A 16,975-nucleotide genomic window follows, 5' to 3' on the forward strand; every position below is an offset into this window, starting at 1 on the left:
AATACAGGGTTAGCTGTCGGGTTCTTAGTAAGGTGGAGGAGCAGAGGGATCTTGGGGTCTATGTTCATAGTTCTTTGAAAGTTGCCACTCAGGTGGATAGAGCTTGTAAAAAGGCCTATGGTGTATTAGCGTTCATCAGCAGAGGGATTGAATTCAAGAGTCGTGAGGTGATGTTGCAGCTGTACAGGACCTTGGTACGGCCACATTTGGAGTACTGTGTGCAGTTCTGGTCACCTCAGAAAGGAAATTTACCAGGATGTTGCCTGGGATGGAGAATAGGTCGTACGGGGATAGGTTGAGAATTCTCGGCCTTTTCTCATTGGAACGGCGAAGGATGAGGGGTGACTTGATAGAGATTTATAAGATGATCAGAGGAATAGATAGAGTAGACAGTCAGAGACTTTTTCCCCGGGTACAACAGAGTGTTACAAGGGGACATAAATTTAAGGTGAAAGGTGGAAGGTATAGGGGGGATGTCAGGGGTAGGTTCTTTACCCAGAGAGTGGTGGGGGCATGGAATGTGCTGCCTGTGGGAGTGGCAGAGTCAGAATCATTGGTGACCTTTAAGTGGCAATTGGATAGGTACATGGATGGGTGCTTAAGCTAGGTCAAATGTTCGGCACATCGTGGGCCAAAGGGCCTGTTCTGTGCTGTACTGTTCTATGTTCTATGTTCACTGTGCCCTCACTGTCTCTCTCTTCTTTTCCCTCCCCCACCATGCCCTCACTCTCTTTCCCCCACCCCATGCTCTTGCTCTCTCTCTTGCCCTTATCCCATGCCCTCTTGCTCTCTCCCCCCGTACCCCCCTCACCCTGTGCTCTCATTCTCTCTCTCTCTCTCTCTCTCTGTCTTACCCTTGCTCACTCTGTCTCCCACCCTCCCATGCCCTCGCTGTCAAGTTAGGATATTATTTATGTCAGGAGTGTGTGTGTGCATTACAAATTTACTGAAACCATATCCAGTTAAGACAGTAATATTGAGCCTCAGTAACATCCGTGACTCAACTCATTGTCCCACAGTTACACTTCTTTTGTTATAGTTGAGTCAAAACAATTTTAAAACTGTGCAGCATTAAACTTGCTGCCAGCTCTGAGACCTGGTACCTCAGGGCGTTCTGTAGATTCTCTCTGTGATTTACTTGTGGTGTCCATGATATTATGGGGATCTCCTCCGAGCTCTCTCAGTGATGGCAGTCAATAACATACAAAGTATGTGCCGTTAATTTCCCTGTGCATTCCTTTGTCTCTAGCCATCGGTGCGGGCAGCCCGAAGGAATCTGAGAACAGCCTTCCCATCCAGGTTGATTATGATGCTTACGATGCTCAGGTATTCCGGTTACCTGGACCATCTCGAGTGCAACGACCCACCTCTTTCAGGTGAGTTGCTTGAGATTTTTGGATATTACTCTGAAATATTTTTGTTCTGGTGTTCCTCGAGTCTGGCAGCTCCTCTGCCATAGCGTTTCGATAACTGTCGTGTGACTGATAATCAAGTCCCACTCCTCTGCCAGTCACTCCATCAGTACAACCATGTCGGTTCCATTACCAATAGTTTCCCTTCAGTATTACTGTCCAACAGAAAATAAACATCCATCAAGTGTCTTGGGTAGGGGATTTCGGGCCTGGAGGGCATTATTTTAAGGTGAGAAAAGAAAGATTTAAAAAAGACATGAGGGGCAAATTTTTATTTACACAGAGTGTGGTTCGTGTGTGGAATGACCTTCCAGAGGAAGAGGTGGTACAGTTACTTTGTTTAAAAGTCATTTTAGATGAATAAGAAATGTTTGGAGGGATATGGGCCAAATGCAGGCAGGTGGGACTAGTTTAGTTTGGGATTATGGACTGGCTGGACCGAAGGGTCTGATTCCATGCTGTATGACTCCGAGATAATCCATACGTTATGAACAAGACTTATTCTGAAAGCAAACTCTGGTTAACACTTCAACTATGATCTGGGATTAAAACCATAACCTCCTAATCCCACTCACTGTCACATTCACAGCATAAAGAAGACAAGTCATTGCAGGGATAGTGTTTTAAATGGATAAAGTCAAAAGGAGAAAGAAGAAGCCAAGGGTCTGGAAATGAAGGCGAAACTATCCACTGGATTTCCTGTTGATGAAGCTGAGTTAGCTGACAGGATTAGACAGATGATAAATGCCCAGTTCCATTTCAATTCCAGTCAACTTGGATTCAAGTTATTAAGAATTGGTCACACAGTCTGCCCCTTCAGATTTTACCACTCAGATAGACGTGCTGCTATTTGGAAACTCTCCCAGGATGTCCAATGAAAATGGTGGTTCAAGAGAGTTTTACAGCCTCCTGGGTGTCATCTTTCCTCTGCCTCCCGGGAGTGTAGAACCCAACTCAGCCCAGAAAGAATTGTTGTGCGGCCATCAGCATTGGAACCGCCAGTTGTCTCCTCTTAGCTCGTTTATTTGTCAATAATTCAGCAATAAACACAATCTCCTATCTCCTCGAAAGCTTTGCTTAGCTGTTTCTCCAAAGTCATGCAATTTCTAATAAAATGTCAGGGACTTCCAGCTCATGTTAAACTGTTGACTTCAGTTTCCAAGTGATGACATGGTTCAAATCCTTTAAAGAAAGAAGTCCCAATAATCCGAAATTTCCAGCCTTTCCCAGCTGGTGCTGAAATATAAATGTGTACTCCCAACAGCTACTTCCTGCTTCCAATGTTGATCTAAAATGATGCTTCCATTTATATAACTCTCTTGAATACAGTAACAAATCAGGACAGGATTTATACGCTTAATGGTAAGGTCCTGGGGTGTGTGTTGCTGAAGAGAGGCCTTGGAGTGTAGGTTCATAGCTCCTTGAAAGTGGAGTCGCAGGTAGATAGGATAGTGAAAATGTTTGGTATGCTTTCCCTTATTGGTCAGAGTATTGAGCACAGGAGTTGGGAAGTCATGTTGTGAGGCTGTACAGGACACTAGTTAAACCACTGTTGAAATCCTGCATTCAGTTCTGGCCTCCCTGCTTTGGGAAGGATGTTGTGGAACTGGAAAGGGTTGAGAAAAGATTTACAAGGATGTTGCCAGCGTTGGAGGATTTGAGCTACGGGGAGAGGCTGAATAGATTAGGGCTGTCTTCCCTAGGGCATCAGAGGTTGAGAGGTGACCTTACAGAAAGACAGAGGCATGGATAGGGTGAATGGCAAAGGTCTTTTCCCAGGGTAGAAGAAGACAACACTAGAGGGTGTAGGTTTAAGGTGAGAGGGGAAAGATTTAAAAGTGACCTAAGAGGTAACATTTTCATGCAGAGGATGGTATTTGTATGGAATGAGCTACCAGAGGAAGTGGTGGAGGCTGGTACAATTACAACATTTTAAAAGGCATCTGGATGGGTATATGAATAGGAAGGGTTTAGAGGGATATGGACCAAGTGCTGGCAAATGGGACGAGATTAATTTAGGATATCTGATTGGCATGGACAAGTTGGGCTGAAGGGTCTGTTTCTGTGCTAGACAACTCTGACTCTTCAACAACTAGGCAGTAGTAAGGGTGTGTCCTGATCATTGTCTCACTGTTGGTTACTTCCGTTATAAAAGTGGACATTCCCCATGGTGAGGATATGGATGGAATTGTGTGGTTGAATGTCAAGCTCCCTGTTCCGTCACTGTGCTGATACATTCTGCTTTTGTCTCCTGCCTGTCAGGCTGTTATAAAATTACCACGCTTTCAGTTCTCTGGTTACTTAGACCGGTCGTGCCGCAGCATGATGTGTGAGCGATTCTGTCCGATCACCCTGGTCTCTTGTCCCTGATCTCAGGCCTGTTCGAGAGAGCCACACCAGGAAAAGTTCCAGTTCCTATGATGTTTCGAACAGTCCGCCCCACCACAGAGGGGCGCTGCTTCTTGAGGAGGTCAGGAGTCAGGCCTCTGATGACAGCTCTCTCGGGAAGATCTCCAATATTCTCCTGATCCCGCGCCCTCACCTCCACCAGTACGAAGTTAGCAGCTCTCTGGGATACACCAGCACCAGGGGTAAGGGGACGACTTTGACATCTTTTCTTTGTAAACTACTTTCTCTCAGACTGGTGCTCCCCAAATGGTTTCTTGCTGTGACCCTCTTTACAAGGTTTGTAAAAAGATATGGTGACCCCTCAGTGTTGGGGTTTGGAAGAGATCTGAGTTGTGATGGGAAAGATCTGTAAGACTGGAGCTGAAGGTCTGACAGAGTGGGGAACATGGCTGATGTAACAGGTTGACACTGCGTGGTGGTTATTAGGGACGAATAGAATCCCGACAGTGTAGAAACAGGCCATTCAGCCCAACATGTCCACACCAACCCTCTGAAGAGTAACCCACCCAGACCCATTCCCCCTACCCTGTATTTACCCTTGACTAATACACCTAACCTACACATCTCTGAATTTACCTGACCTGCACATCTTTGGGAGGAAACAGGAGCACCCGGAGGAAACCCTCATAGACACGGGAGAATGTGCAAACTCCACACAGACAGTCACCTGGGGCTGGAATCGAACCTGGGTCCCTGACGCTGTGAGGCAACAGTGCTAACCACTGAGCCACCGTGACAATACACGATAAGTTATTCAGAGTTTGTGACCCCCAGAATTTCGGCTCACAGCTCCACCTGTGGTCCTGATCACATTTTGGGAAGCACTGTGGTAGGTTTAGTCTGCTGGTGTCTAGTGATGAGGGCTGGGCTCGGTACCCTCAGACCACTCCACACAATACCTCGCAGTTGCTGCTCCCTGTTCAACTAACAGGAGAAGGCCACTCCTGATTGGCAATCCCTTACTTGAATACCGTTGACTAGTTGTGGCTGGATGTCACCAGAATGTGATGAGTAGGAACCACTCACCCTTTCCTGAGGAGGAAGAACCCATTAGATTAAGAAATACAAGGTGTTCTCCTCCAGCAATGAGAAATAGAGGTCCCTTCAAGGTTCAACCAGAGTTTGATTGACAGCTGACACTGTTCATTGAATTATGGTTTTAAGAGCTGGCCTACAAGGAAGGCTCTTGTGGTAGTGTCCCTATCTCTGAGCCAGAAGGCCCAGGATCAAGTCCTACCTGCCCCAGAGATGTGCGATAACATCTTTGAAAAGGTTGATATAAAAAGTATCAAGAGCTCAGTAGCTTCACTGGATCCGTTTGGCGGTGCTAAGACTTTGTTATTTATTTAATTCGATTTGTTGGTGGGCTTCAAAACACACACACACACACACACACACACACACACACACACACACACACACACACACACACACACACACACACACACACACAATCCAGAGCGAGATGCCTTCACAGTGGAGAGTTGTCTCCTGAGACAGGGAAATGTGGAAACTGGTGTTGGTGTCCTTGTAAACCTCTGAAAGTGATTCCGAGCCTAATTTAACATGGAAATAGACCTGCTCGGGTAGATACCAACCCAGGAGAAAAGGTTGCTGTCAAATTCAAGCAAATAATTTTGATGGCTTACTCATCTGACAATCTTTCAGACTCTGGTATAGAGTGAAGATTGCATTGTATTGTAGAGCCCTAACATGATTGTTTCCTTTGATAAAGCCTTCCCTTCACATCCCACCATTGCTTTAGACTAATTTAATGGAGTCATGAAAATCCCTTCAGACTATGGCCAAAAGCAGGCTGTCAAATTTTATTGGGATTGTTCCTCAACAGAATGTAAGCCTTCTGGGTTGCGATCAGTTAGCAGGCAGTTGATGACGACAGCCGTCCCAGTGGTTCAGTGCCTTGTTATACTTGATTCTTTTTGTAACGTGGCAAACCGACTGCACAGGTTATTAATTGTGGAGATTCACTCCGTTCACCCAGATGCCGTTGTTATATTGAACAGCCCGTGTTCAGGACCAGAGCAACTTGAAACAAAGCTCAACCACGGTCCTGTGGGTGATCAGAATGCTGACAGCTCTGACACAGTTCAGGGCTGAAGGCACAGTGTTTTCCCTCATGGATTGAAAACTAAGAAATGATGGAATTAAATGAGAAACCGAGTTAATTCAGTCAAAAAAAACATTTTCCTGGGTGTGGAGTTCAAGAAGAGGGGCTAACACCTCACATTGAAGCTATTCATGGTGATGTCGAGAAACATCTTGTCACATACACAAAAAAACACACCCCACATAAACACACACATCCCACACACACTCACTCTCTCTCTCGCACACGCGCTCTCTCCTCCCCCAACTCTCTCACATGCACACACTCTCTCTCTTGCTCTCTCTCTCACGCTCTCTTCCCCCCCCAATCTCTCTCACGCGCACACACTGTCATGCACACGCATGCACACATAGACTTTTTCATTCACTCTCTCTCTCACTCACACCCTCACTCATGCTCTCTCTCACACACCCTCTCTCACACTCACGCTCACACTCACTCACTCTACTCACTCACACTGTCACACTCACACACGCACCCTCTCTTACACACACGCACACTCGTTCACGCTCACACTCTCTCACTCTCTCACACTGTCACACTCACACACGCACCCTCTCTCTCACACACACTCTTTCACTCACTCTTACACGTTCATGCATTCTAACTCTCACACGCTCCCTCGTCTGCTCCCCCTCCCTCACGTGCTCTTTGGGGTGTGGGCTCAGTAAGCTGGTTGAGGGTTTCGATGGATAGCCGTTGAATTTGCAAGTCTCTCCAGGGTTACAGAGAAAAGCTCAAAGCCCCCTCAAAGGAACCTCTCACTAAATCTTGGGTCCAGAGCAAAGTGCAATTCAGCAACAGCCCAGGGAGCAGTGATTCTCTTTCCCGAAGGTGTGGGGAGGAAGGGTATTAAGATTTGCTGATGGGGTTAGATAGCGGGAGATGGCTTTTGTAGATTGTAAACACAGTCATGAGTTGTTGGGCTGAATGGCCTGTTTCTTTGCTGTATGTCCAATGTAATCTATCTTTCACAAAGGGTATCTATAATCTCAGACTGCTGTGAGTTTCTTAGAAGAATAGTTCTGTCCTGAGTAAGGTTTGATGATGCTGCAGACACTCTGGGCCTGATTTGTGTGGAAGGAACGAGAGAACGAGGGTGTTCACCAGCGCGAGGGAGAGAGGATAGTGCTGAGGTACCCTCCAGTAGGAAAGCTGAGAACTGACCCTTTTAGAGACATGTAAGATGAGATACAGATTAAATAGCGCCGATGGAGAGAAGATGTTTCTGATATTCCGAGGAGACTGGAATCAACTTAGAATCCCCGCAGTGTGGAAACAGGCCCTTTGGCCCAACAAGTCCACACCAGCCCTCAAAAGAGCATCCCACCCAACCCATTCCCCTACCTTACTACACTGACTAATGGACCCAACCCACACATCCCTGAGCACTATGGGTAATTCAACATGGCCAATTCACCCTAACCTACACATCCCTGAACACTATGGGGTAATTTAGCATGGCCAATTCACCCTAACCTACACATCCCTGAACACTATGGGGTAATTTAGCATGGCCAATTCACCCTAACCTACACATCCCTGAACACCTGAACACTCTGGGCAAATTAGCATGGCCAATTCACCTGACCTGCACATCTTTAGACTGTGGGAGGAAACAGGGAAAAACTGCATACAGTTGCCCGAGGCTGGAATTGAACCCAGGTCCCTGGCGCTGAGAGGCAGCAGTGCTAACCACTGAGCCACCGTGCTGTCCTGAATGAAGAGCCAGAAATGTAAGATAGCTATTGAGAAGTCTGGTATGGGATTTGGTTGAAATCCGTTACCCAGAGAGAGGTCAAATGATCGATTTCTTGTTTGGATTGTTGTGGGTTAAGGTAATAAGGTAATGGAGTTCCTGAAACCGATCTGGAAAAGGCCCAGCCGAATTGGAGCTAAGGGGTTCAGATGGTGTGTGAAAAAATACAGTTCACTCCGAGGATGGTGGGAATCCTCACTGCTGTAAGGATGGCCGAGACAGAAGCCCTCATTACGTTCACAAAGTACTCCGATGTGCATTGGGGATGCCAAGGCATACAGGGCGATGGGCCCAGTGCTGGGAAATGGGACTAAAACAGTCAGGTTTTGACTGGCAGAAACCCAGTGGGCCGAATGGTCTTTTTCGGTGCTGCAGAGCTCCATGACTATAAGGATGAAGTACCAGTGGGCACAGTTACTGGATGAGATGGAATGCAGGTCAAACAGACTGGCCAACGTTATCACTGGCGTAGCAGTTGGCTGATGAGCGAGTTAGGTTAAAGTTCATTTGGGAATTGTCAAAATACCTTGCCTCACCCTCACCTCTCCCTCCTCCCTTCCTTGACATCACTGTTTCTGTGGGGTCCACCAATATCCATTGCCTCCCACAGATACCCTGACCACAGCTCCTCACAGCCTGCTTCCTGCATGGATCCCATTCCATCCGCCCACGATCCAGTCCCCTGTACACACTGCTCACAATCCAGTCCCCTGTACACACTGCTCACGATCCAGTCCCCTGTACACACTGCTCACAATCCAGTCCCCTGTACACACTGCCCACAATCCAGTCCCCTGTACACACTGCCCACAATACAGTCCCCTGTACACACTGCCCACGATCCAGTCTCCTGTACACACTGCCCACGATCCAGTCTCCTGTACACGCTGCTCACGATCCAGTCTCCTGTACACACTGCTCACGATCCAGTCTCCTGTACACACTGCTCACGATCCAGTCTCCTGTACACGCTGCTCACGATCCAGTCCCCTGTACACGCTGCTCACGATCCAGTCCCCTGTACACGCTGCTCACGATCCAGTCCCCTGTACACACTGCCCACGATCCAGTCCCCTGTACACACTGCCCACAATCCAGTCTCCTGTACACACTGCTCACAATCCAGTCCCCTGTACACACTGCTCACAATCCAGTCCCCTGTACACACTGCTCACGATCCAGTCTCCTGTACACACTGCCCACAATCCAGTCCCCTGTACACACTGCTCACAATGCAGTCCCCTGTACAAATTGCTCACAATGCAGTCCCCTGTACACACTGCTCACGATCCAGTCCCCTGTACACACTGCTCACGATCCAGTCCCCTGTACACACTGCCCACGATCCAGTCCCCTGTACACACTGCCCACGATCCAGTCCCCTGTACACACTGCCCACGATCCAGTCCCCTGTACACACTGCTCACAATGCAGTCCCCTGTACACGCTGCCCACGATCCAGTCCCCTGTACACACTGCCCACAATCCAGTCCCCTGTACACACTGCTCACAATGCAGTTCCCTGTACACACTGCTCACGATCCAGTCCCCTGTACACACTGCTCACAATGCAGTCCCCTGTACACACTGCTCACGATCCAGTCCCCTGTACACACTGCCCACGATCCAGTCCCCTGTACACGCTGCCCACGATCCAGTCCCCTGTACACGCTGCTCACGATCCAGTCTCCTGTACACACTGCCCACGATCCAGTCCCCTGTACACACTGCTCACGATCCAGTCCCCTGTACACACTACTCACAATCCAGTCCCCTGTACACACTGCTCACAATGCAGTCCCCTGTACACGCTGCCCACGATCCAGTCCCCTGTACACACTGCCCACAATCCAGTCCCCTGTACACACTGCTCACAATGCAGTTCCCTGTACACACTGCCCACGATCCAGTCCCCTGTACACACTGCTCACAATGCAGTCCCCTGTACACACTGCTCACGATCCAGTCCCCTGTACACACTGCCCACGATCCAGTCCCCTGTACACGCTGCCCACGATCCAGTCCCCTGTACACGCTGCTCACGATCCAGTCTCCTGTACACACTGCCCACGATCCAGTCCCCTGTACACACTGCTCACGATCCAGTCCCCTGTACACACTACTCACAATGCAGTCCCCTGTACACACTACTCACAATGCAGTCCCCTGTACACACTGCTCACGATCCAGTCCCCTGTACACACTGCTCACAATGCAGTCCCCTGTACACACTGCCCACAATCCAGTCCCCTGTACACACTGCTCACAATGCAGTTCCCTGTACACACTGCCCACGATCCAGTCCCCTGTACACACTGCTCACAATGCAGTCCCCTGTACACACTGCCCACGATCCAGTCCCCTGTACACGCTGCCCACGATCCAGTCCCCTGTACACGCTGCCCACGATCCAGTCCCCTGTACACGCTGCCCACGATCCAGTCCCCTGTACACGCTGCTCACGATCCAGTCTCCTGTACACACTGCCCACGATCCAGTCCCCTGTACACACTGCTCACGATCCAGTCCCCTGTACACACTACTCACGATCCAGTCCCCTGTACACACTGCTCACAATGCAGTCCCCTGTACACGCTGCCCACGATCCAGTCCCCTGTACACACTGCCCACAATCCAGTCCCCTGTACACACTGCTCACAATGCAGTTCCCTGTACACACTGCCCACGATCCAGTCCCCTGTACACACTGCTCACAATCCAGTCCCCTGTACACACTGCTCACAATGCAGTTCCCTGTACACACTGCCCACGATCCAGTCCCCTGTACACGCTGCCCACGATCCAGTCCCCTGTACACGCTGCTCACGATCCAGTCTCCTGTACACACTGCCCACGATCCAGTCCCCTGTATACACTGCTCACGATCCAGTCCCCTGTACACACTACTCACAATGCAGTCCCCTGTACACACTACTCACAATGCAGTCCCCTGTACACACTGCTCACGATCCAGTCCCCTGTACACACTGCTCACAATGCAGTCCCCTGTACACACTGCCCACAATCCAGTCCCCTGTACACACTGCTCACAATGCAGTTCCCTGTACACACTGCCCACGATCCAGTCCCCTGTACACACTGCTCACAATGCAGTCCCCTGTACACACTGCTCACGATCCAGTCCCCTGTACACGCTGCCCACGATCCAGTCCCCTGTACACGCTGCCCACGATCCAGTCCCCTGTACACGCTGCCCACGATCCAGTCCCCTGTACACGCTGCCCACGATCCAGTCCCCTGTACACACTGCTCACGATCCAGTCCCCTGTACACACTACTCACAATGCAGTCCCCTGTACACACTGCTCACGATCCAGTCCCCTGTACTCACTGCTCACAATGCAGTCCCCTGTACACACTGCCCACAATCCAGTCCCCTGTACACTCTGCTCACAATGCAGTTCCCTGTACACACTGCCCACGATCCAGTCCCCTGTACACACTGCTCACAATGCAGTCCCCTGTACACACTACTCACGATCCAGTCCCCTGTACACGCTGCCCACGATCCAGTCCCCTGTACACGCTGCCCACGATCCAGTCCCCTGTACACGCTGCCCACGATCCAGTCCCCTGTACACGCTGCCCACGATCCAGTCCCCTGTACACACTGCCCACAATCCAGTCCCCTGTACACACTGCCCACAATCCAGTCCCCTGTACACACTGCTCACAATGCAGTCCCCTGTACACACTGCCCACGATCCAGTCCCCTGTACACGCTGCCCACGATCCAGTCCCCTGTACACACTGCTCACAATGCAGTCCCCTGTACACGCTGCCCACGATCCAGTCCCCTGTACACGCTGCCCACGATCCAGTCCCCTGTACACACTGCCCACGATCCAGTCCCCTGTACACACTGCTCACAATGCAGTCCCCTGTACACACTGCCAACGATCCAGTCCCCTGTACACACTGCTCACAATGCAGTCCCCTGTACACACTGCTCACAATGCAGTCCCCTGTACACACTGCCCACGATCCAGTCCCCTGTACACACTGCTCACAATGCAGTCCCCTGTACACACTGCTCACAATGCAGTCCCCTGTACACACTGCTCACGATCCGGTCCCCTGTACACGCTGCTCACGATCCGGTCCCCTGTACACACTGCTCACAATGCAGTCCCCTGTACACACTGCTCACGATCCAGTCCCCTGTACACGCTGCCCACGATCCAGTCCCTGTACACACTGCCCACAATCCAGTCCCCTGTACACACTGCTCACAATGCAGTCCCCTGTACACACTGCCAACGATCCAGTCCCCTGTACACACTGCTCACAATGCAGTCCCCTGTACACACTGCTCACAATGCAGTCCCCTGTACACACTGCCCACGATCCAGTCCCCTGTACACACTGCTCACAATGCAGTCCCCTGTACACACTGCTCACGATCCGGTCCCCTGTACACGCTGCTCACGATCCGGTCCCCTGTACACACTGCTCACAATGCAGTCCCCTGTACACGCTGCCCACGATCCAGTCCCCTGTACACACTGCCCACAATCCAGTCCCCTGTACACACTGCTCACAATGCAGTTCCCTGTACACACTGCCCACGATCCAGTCCCCTGTACACACTGCTCACAATGCAGTCCCCTGTACACACTGCTCACGATCCAGTCCCCTGTACACACTGCCCACGATCCAGTCCCCTGTACACGCTGCCCACGATCCAGTCCCCTGTACACGCTGCTCACGATCCAGTCTCCTGTACACACTGCCCACGATCCAGTCCCCTGTACACACTGCTCACGATCCAGTCCCCTGTACACACTACTCACAATGCAGTCCCCTGTACACACTACTCACAATGCAGTCCCCTGTACACACTGCTCACGATCCAGTCCCCTGTACACACTGCTCACAATGCAGTCCCCTGTACACACTGCCCACAATCCAGTCCCCTGTACACACTGCTCACAATGCAGTTCCCTGTACACACTGCCCACGATCCAGTCCCCTGTACACACTGCTCACAATCCAGTCCCCTGTACACACTGCTCACGATCCAGTCCCCTGTACACGCTGCCCACGATCCAGTCCCCTGTACACGCTGCCCACGATCCAGTCCCCTGTACACGCTGCCCACGATCCAGTCCCCTGTACACGCTGCCCACGATCCAGTCCCCTGTACACGCTGCCCACGATCCAGTCCCCTGTACACACTGCTCACGATCCAGTCCCCTGTACACACTACTCACAATGCAGTCCCCTGTACACACTACTCACAATGCAGTCCCCTGTACACACTGCTCACGATCCAGTCCCCTGTACTCACTGCTCACAATGCAGTCCCCTGTACACACTGCCCACAATCCAGTCCCCTGTACACTCTGCTCACAATGCAGTTCCCTGTACACACTGCCCACGATCCAGTCCCCTGTACACACTGCTCACAATGCAGTCCCCTGTACACACTACTCACGATCCAGTCCCCTGTACACGCTGCCCACGATCCAGTCCCCTGTACACGCTGCCCACGATCCAGTCCCCTGTACACGCTGCCCACGATCCAGTCCCCTGTACACGCTGCCCACGATCCAGTCCCCTGTACACACTGCCCACAATCCAGTCCCCTGTACACACTGCCCACAATCCAGTCCCCTGTACACACTGCTCACAATGCAGTCCCCTGTACACACTGCCCACGATCCAGTCCCCTGTACACGCTGCCCACGATCCAGTCCCCTGTACACACTGCTCACAATGCAGTCCCCTGTACACGCTGCCCACGATCCAGTCCCCTGTACACACTGCCCACGATCCAGTCCCCTGTACACACTGCTCACAATGCAGTCCCCTGTACACACTGCCAACGATCCAGTCCCCTGTACACACTGCTCACAATGCAGTCCCCTGTACACACTGCTCACAATGCAGTCCCCTGTACACACTGCCCACGATCCAGTCCCCTGTACACACTGCTCACAATGCAGTCCCCTGTACACACTGCTCACAATGCAGTCCCCTGTACACACTGCTCACGATCCGGTCCCCTGTACACGCTGCTCACGATCCGGTCCCCTGTACACACTGCTCACAATGCAGTCCCCTGTACACACTGCTCACGATCCAGTCCCCTGTACACGCTGCCCACGATCCAGTCCCTGTACACACTGCCCACAATCCAGTCCCCTGTACACACTGCTCACAATGCAGTCCCCTGTACACACTGCCAACGATCCAGTCCCCTGTACACACTGCTCACAATGCAGTCCCCTGTACACACTGCTCACAATGCAGTCCCCTGTACACACTGCCCACGATCCAGTCCCCTGTACACACTGCTCACAATGCAGTCCCCTGTACACACTGCTCACGATCCGGTCCCCTGTACACGCTGCTCACGATCCGGTCCCCTGTACACACTGCTCACAATGCAGTCCCCTGTACACACTGCTCACGATCCAGTCCCCTGTACACACTGCCCACGATCCAGTCCCCTGTACACGCTGCCCACGATCCAGTCCCCTGTACACGCTGCCCACGATCCAGTCCCCTGTACACGCTGCCCACGATCCAGTCCCCTGTACACGCTGCCCACGATCCAGTCCCCTGTACACACTGCCCACAATCCAGTCCCCTGTACACACTGCCCACAATCCAGTCCCCTGTACACACTGCCCACAATGCAGTCCCCTGTACACGCTGCCCACGATCCAGTCCCCTGTACACGCTGCCCACGATCCAGTCCCCTGTACACACTGCCCACGATCCAGTCCCCTGTACACACTGCTCACAATGCAGTCCCCTGTACACGCTGCCCACGATCCAGTCCCCTGTACACACTGCCCACGATCCAGTCCCCTGTACACACTGCTCACAATGCAGTCCCCTGTACACACTGCCAACGATCCAGTCCCCTGTAAACACTGCTCACAATGCAGTCCCCTGTACACACTGCTCACAATGCAGTCCCCTGTACACACTGCCCACGATCCAGTCCCCTGTACACACTGCTCACAATGCAGTCCCCTGTACACGCTGCCCACGATCCAGTCCCCTGTACACGCTGCCCACGATCCAGTCCCCTGTACACACTGCTCACAATGCAGTCCCCTGTACACGCTGCCCACGATCCAGTCCCCTGTACACACTGCCCACGATCCAGTCCCCTGTACACACTGCTCACAATGCAGTCCCCTGTACACACTGCCAACGATCCAGTCCCCTGTACACACTGCTCACAATGCAGTCCCCTGTACACACTGCTCACAATGCAGTCCCCTGTACACACTGCCCACGATCCAGTCCCCTGTACACACTGCTCACAATGCAGTCCCCTGTACACACTGCTCACGATCCGGTCCCCTGTACACGCTGCTCACGATCCGGTCCCCTGTACACGCTGCCCACGATCCAGTCCCCTGTACACGCTGCTCACGATCCAGTCTCCTGTACACACTGCCCACGATCCAGTCCCCTGTACACACTGCTCACGATCCAGTCCCCTGTACACACTGCTCACGATCCAGTCCCCTGTACACACTACTCACAATGCAGTCCCCTGTACACACTACTCACAATGCAGTCCCCTGTACACACTGCTCACGATCCAGTCCCCTGTACACACTGCTCACAATGCAGTCCCCTGTAAACGCTGCCCACGATCCAGTCCCCTGTACACGCTGCCCACGATCCAGTCCCCTGTACACACTGCTCACAATGCAGTCCCCTGTACACGCTGCCCACGATCCAGTCCCCTGTACACGCTGCCCACGATCCAGTCCCCTGTACACACTGCCCACGATCCAGTCCCCTGTACACACTGCTCACAATGCGGTCCCCTGTACACACTGCCAACGATCCAGTCCCCTGTACACACTGCTCACAATGCAGTCCCCTGTACACACTGCTCACAATGCAGTCCCCTGTACACACTGCCCACGATCCAGTCCCCTGTACACACTGCTCACAATGCAGTCCCCTGTACACACTGCTCACGATCCGGTCCCCTGTACACGCTGCTCACGATCCGGTCCCCTGTACACGCTGCTCACGATCCGGTCCCCTGTACACGCTGCCCACGATCCAGTCCCCTGTACACACTGCTCACGATCCAGTCCCCTGTACACGCTGCCCACGATCCAGTCCCCTGTACACACTGCTCACAATGCAGTCCCCTGTACACGCTGCCCACGATCCAGTCCCCTGTACACGCTGCCCACGATCCAGTCCCCTGTACACACTGCCCACGATCCAGTCCCCTGTACACACTGCTCACAATGCAGTCCCCTGTACACACTGCCAACGATCCAGTCCCCTGTACACACTGCTCACAATGCAGTCCCCTGTACACACTGCTCACAATGCAGTCCCCTGTACACACTGCCCACGATCCAGTCCCCTGTACACACTGCTCACAATGCAGTCCCCTGTACACACTGCTCACGATCCGGTCCCCTGTACACGCTGCTCACGATCCGGTCCCCTGTACACGCTGCCCACGATCCAGTCCCCTGTAGACGCTGCTCACGATCCAGTCTCCTGTACACACTGCCCACGATCCAGTCCCCTGTACACACTGCTCACGATCCAGTCCCCTGTACACACTACTCACAATGCAGTCCCCTGTACACACTACTCACAATGCAGTCCCCTGTACACACTGCTCACGATCCAGTCCCCTGTACACACTGCCCACAATCCAGTCCCCTGTACACACTGCTCACAATGCAGTCCCCTGTAAACGCTGCCCACGATCCAGTCCCCTGTACACGCTGCCCACGATCCAGTCCCCTGTACACACTGCCCACGATCCAGTCCCCTGTACACACTGCCCACGATCCAGTCCCCTGTACACACTGCTCACAATGCAGTCCCCTGTACACACTACTCACAATGCAGTCCCCTGTACACACTACTCACAATGCAGTCCCCTGTACACACTGCCCACAATCCAGTCCCCTGTACACACTGCCCACAATCCAGTCCCCTGTACACACTGCTCACAATGCAGTCCCCTGTAAACGCTGCCCACGATCCAGTCCCCTGTACACGCTGCCCACGATCCAGTCCCCTGTACACACTGCCCACGATCCAGTCCCCTGTACACACTGCCCACGATCCAGTCCCCTGTACACACTGCTCACAATGCAGTCCCCTGTACACACTACTCACAATGCAGTCCCCTGTACACACTACTCACAATGCAGTCCCCTGTACACACTGCCCACAATCCAGTCCCCTGTACACACTGCCCACAATCCAGTCCCCTGTACACACTGCTCACAA

The 16,975-nt window shown here is 52.3% G+C and overlaps 1 protein-coding gene across 3 annotated transcripts in view; it reads left to right on the plus strand.

The window, feature by feature from the left end:
* Positions 1–16,975, plus strand: part of depdc5 (DEP domain containing 5, GATOR1 subcomplex subunit) — a 276,005-nt gene that overhangs the window by 75,868 nt on the left and 183,162 nt on the right. For all 3 annotated transcript variants that reach the window (XM_060843792.1, XM_060843790.1, XM_060843791.1), the window contains exons 19-20: positions 1,250–1,376; positions 3,789–4,003. In XM_060843792.1, the coding sequence (XP_060699775.1) occupies positions 1,250–1,376; positions 3,789–4,003 (342 nt within the window). The remainder of the gene's footprint in view (positions 1–1,249; positions 1,377–3,788; positions 4,004–16,975) is intronic.

The sequence above is a fragment of the Hemiscyllium ocellatum genome, chromosome 24 (assembly GCF_020745735.1).
Source record: "Hemiscyllium ocellatum isolate sHemOce1 chromosome 24, sHemOce1.pat.X.cur, whole genome shotgun sequence".
NCBI lineage: Eukaryota > Metazoa > Chordata > Chondrichthyes > Orectolobiformes > Hemiscylliidae > Hemiscyllium > Hemiscyllium ocellatum.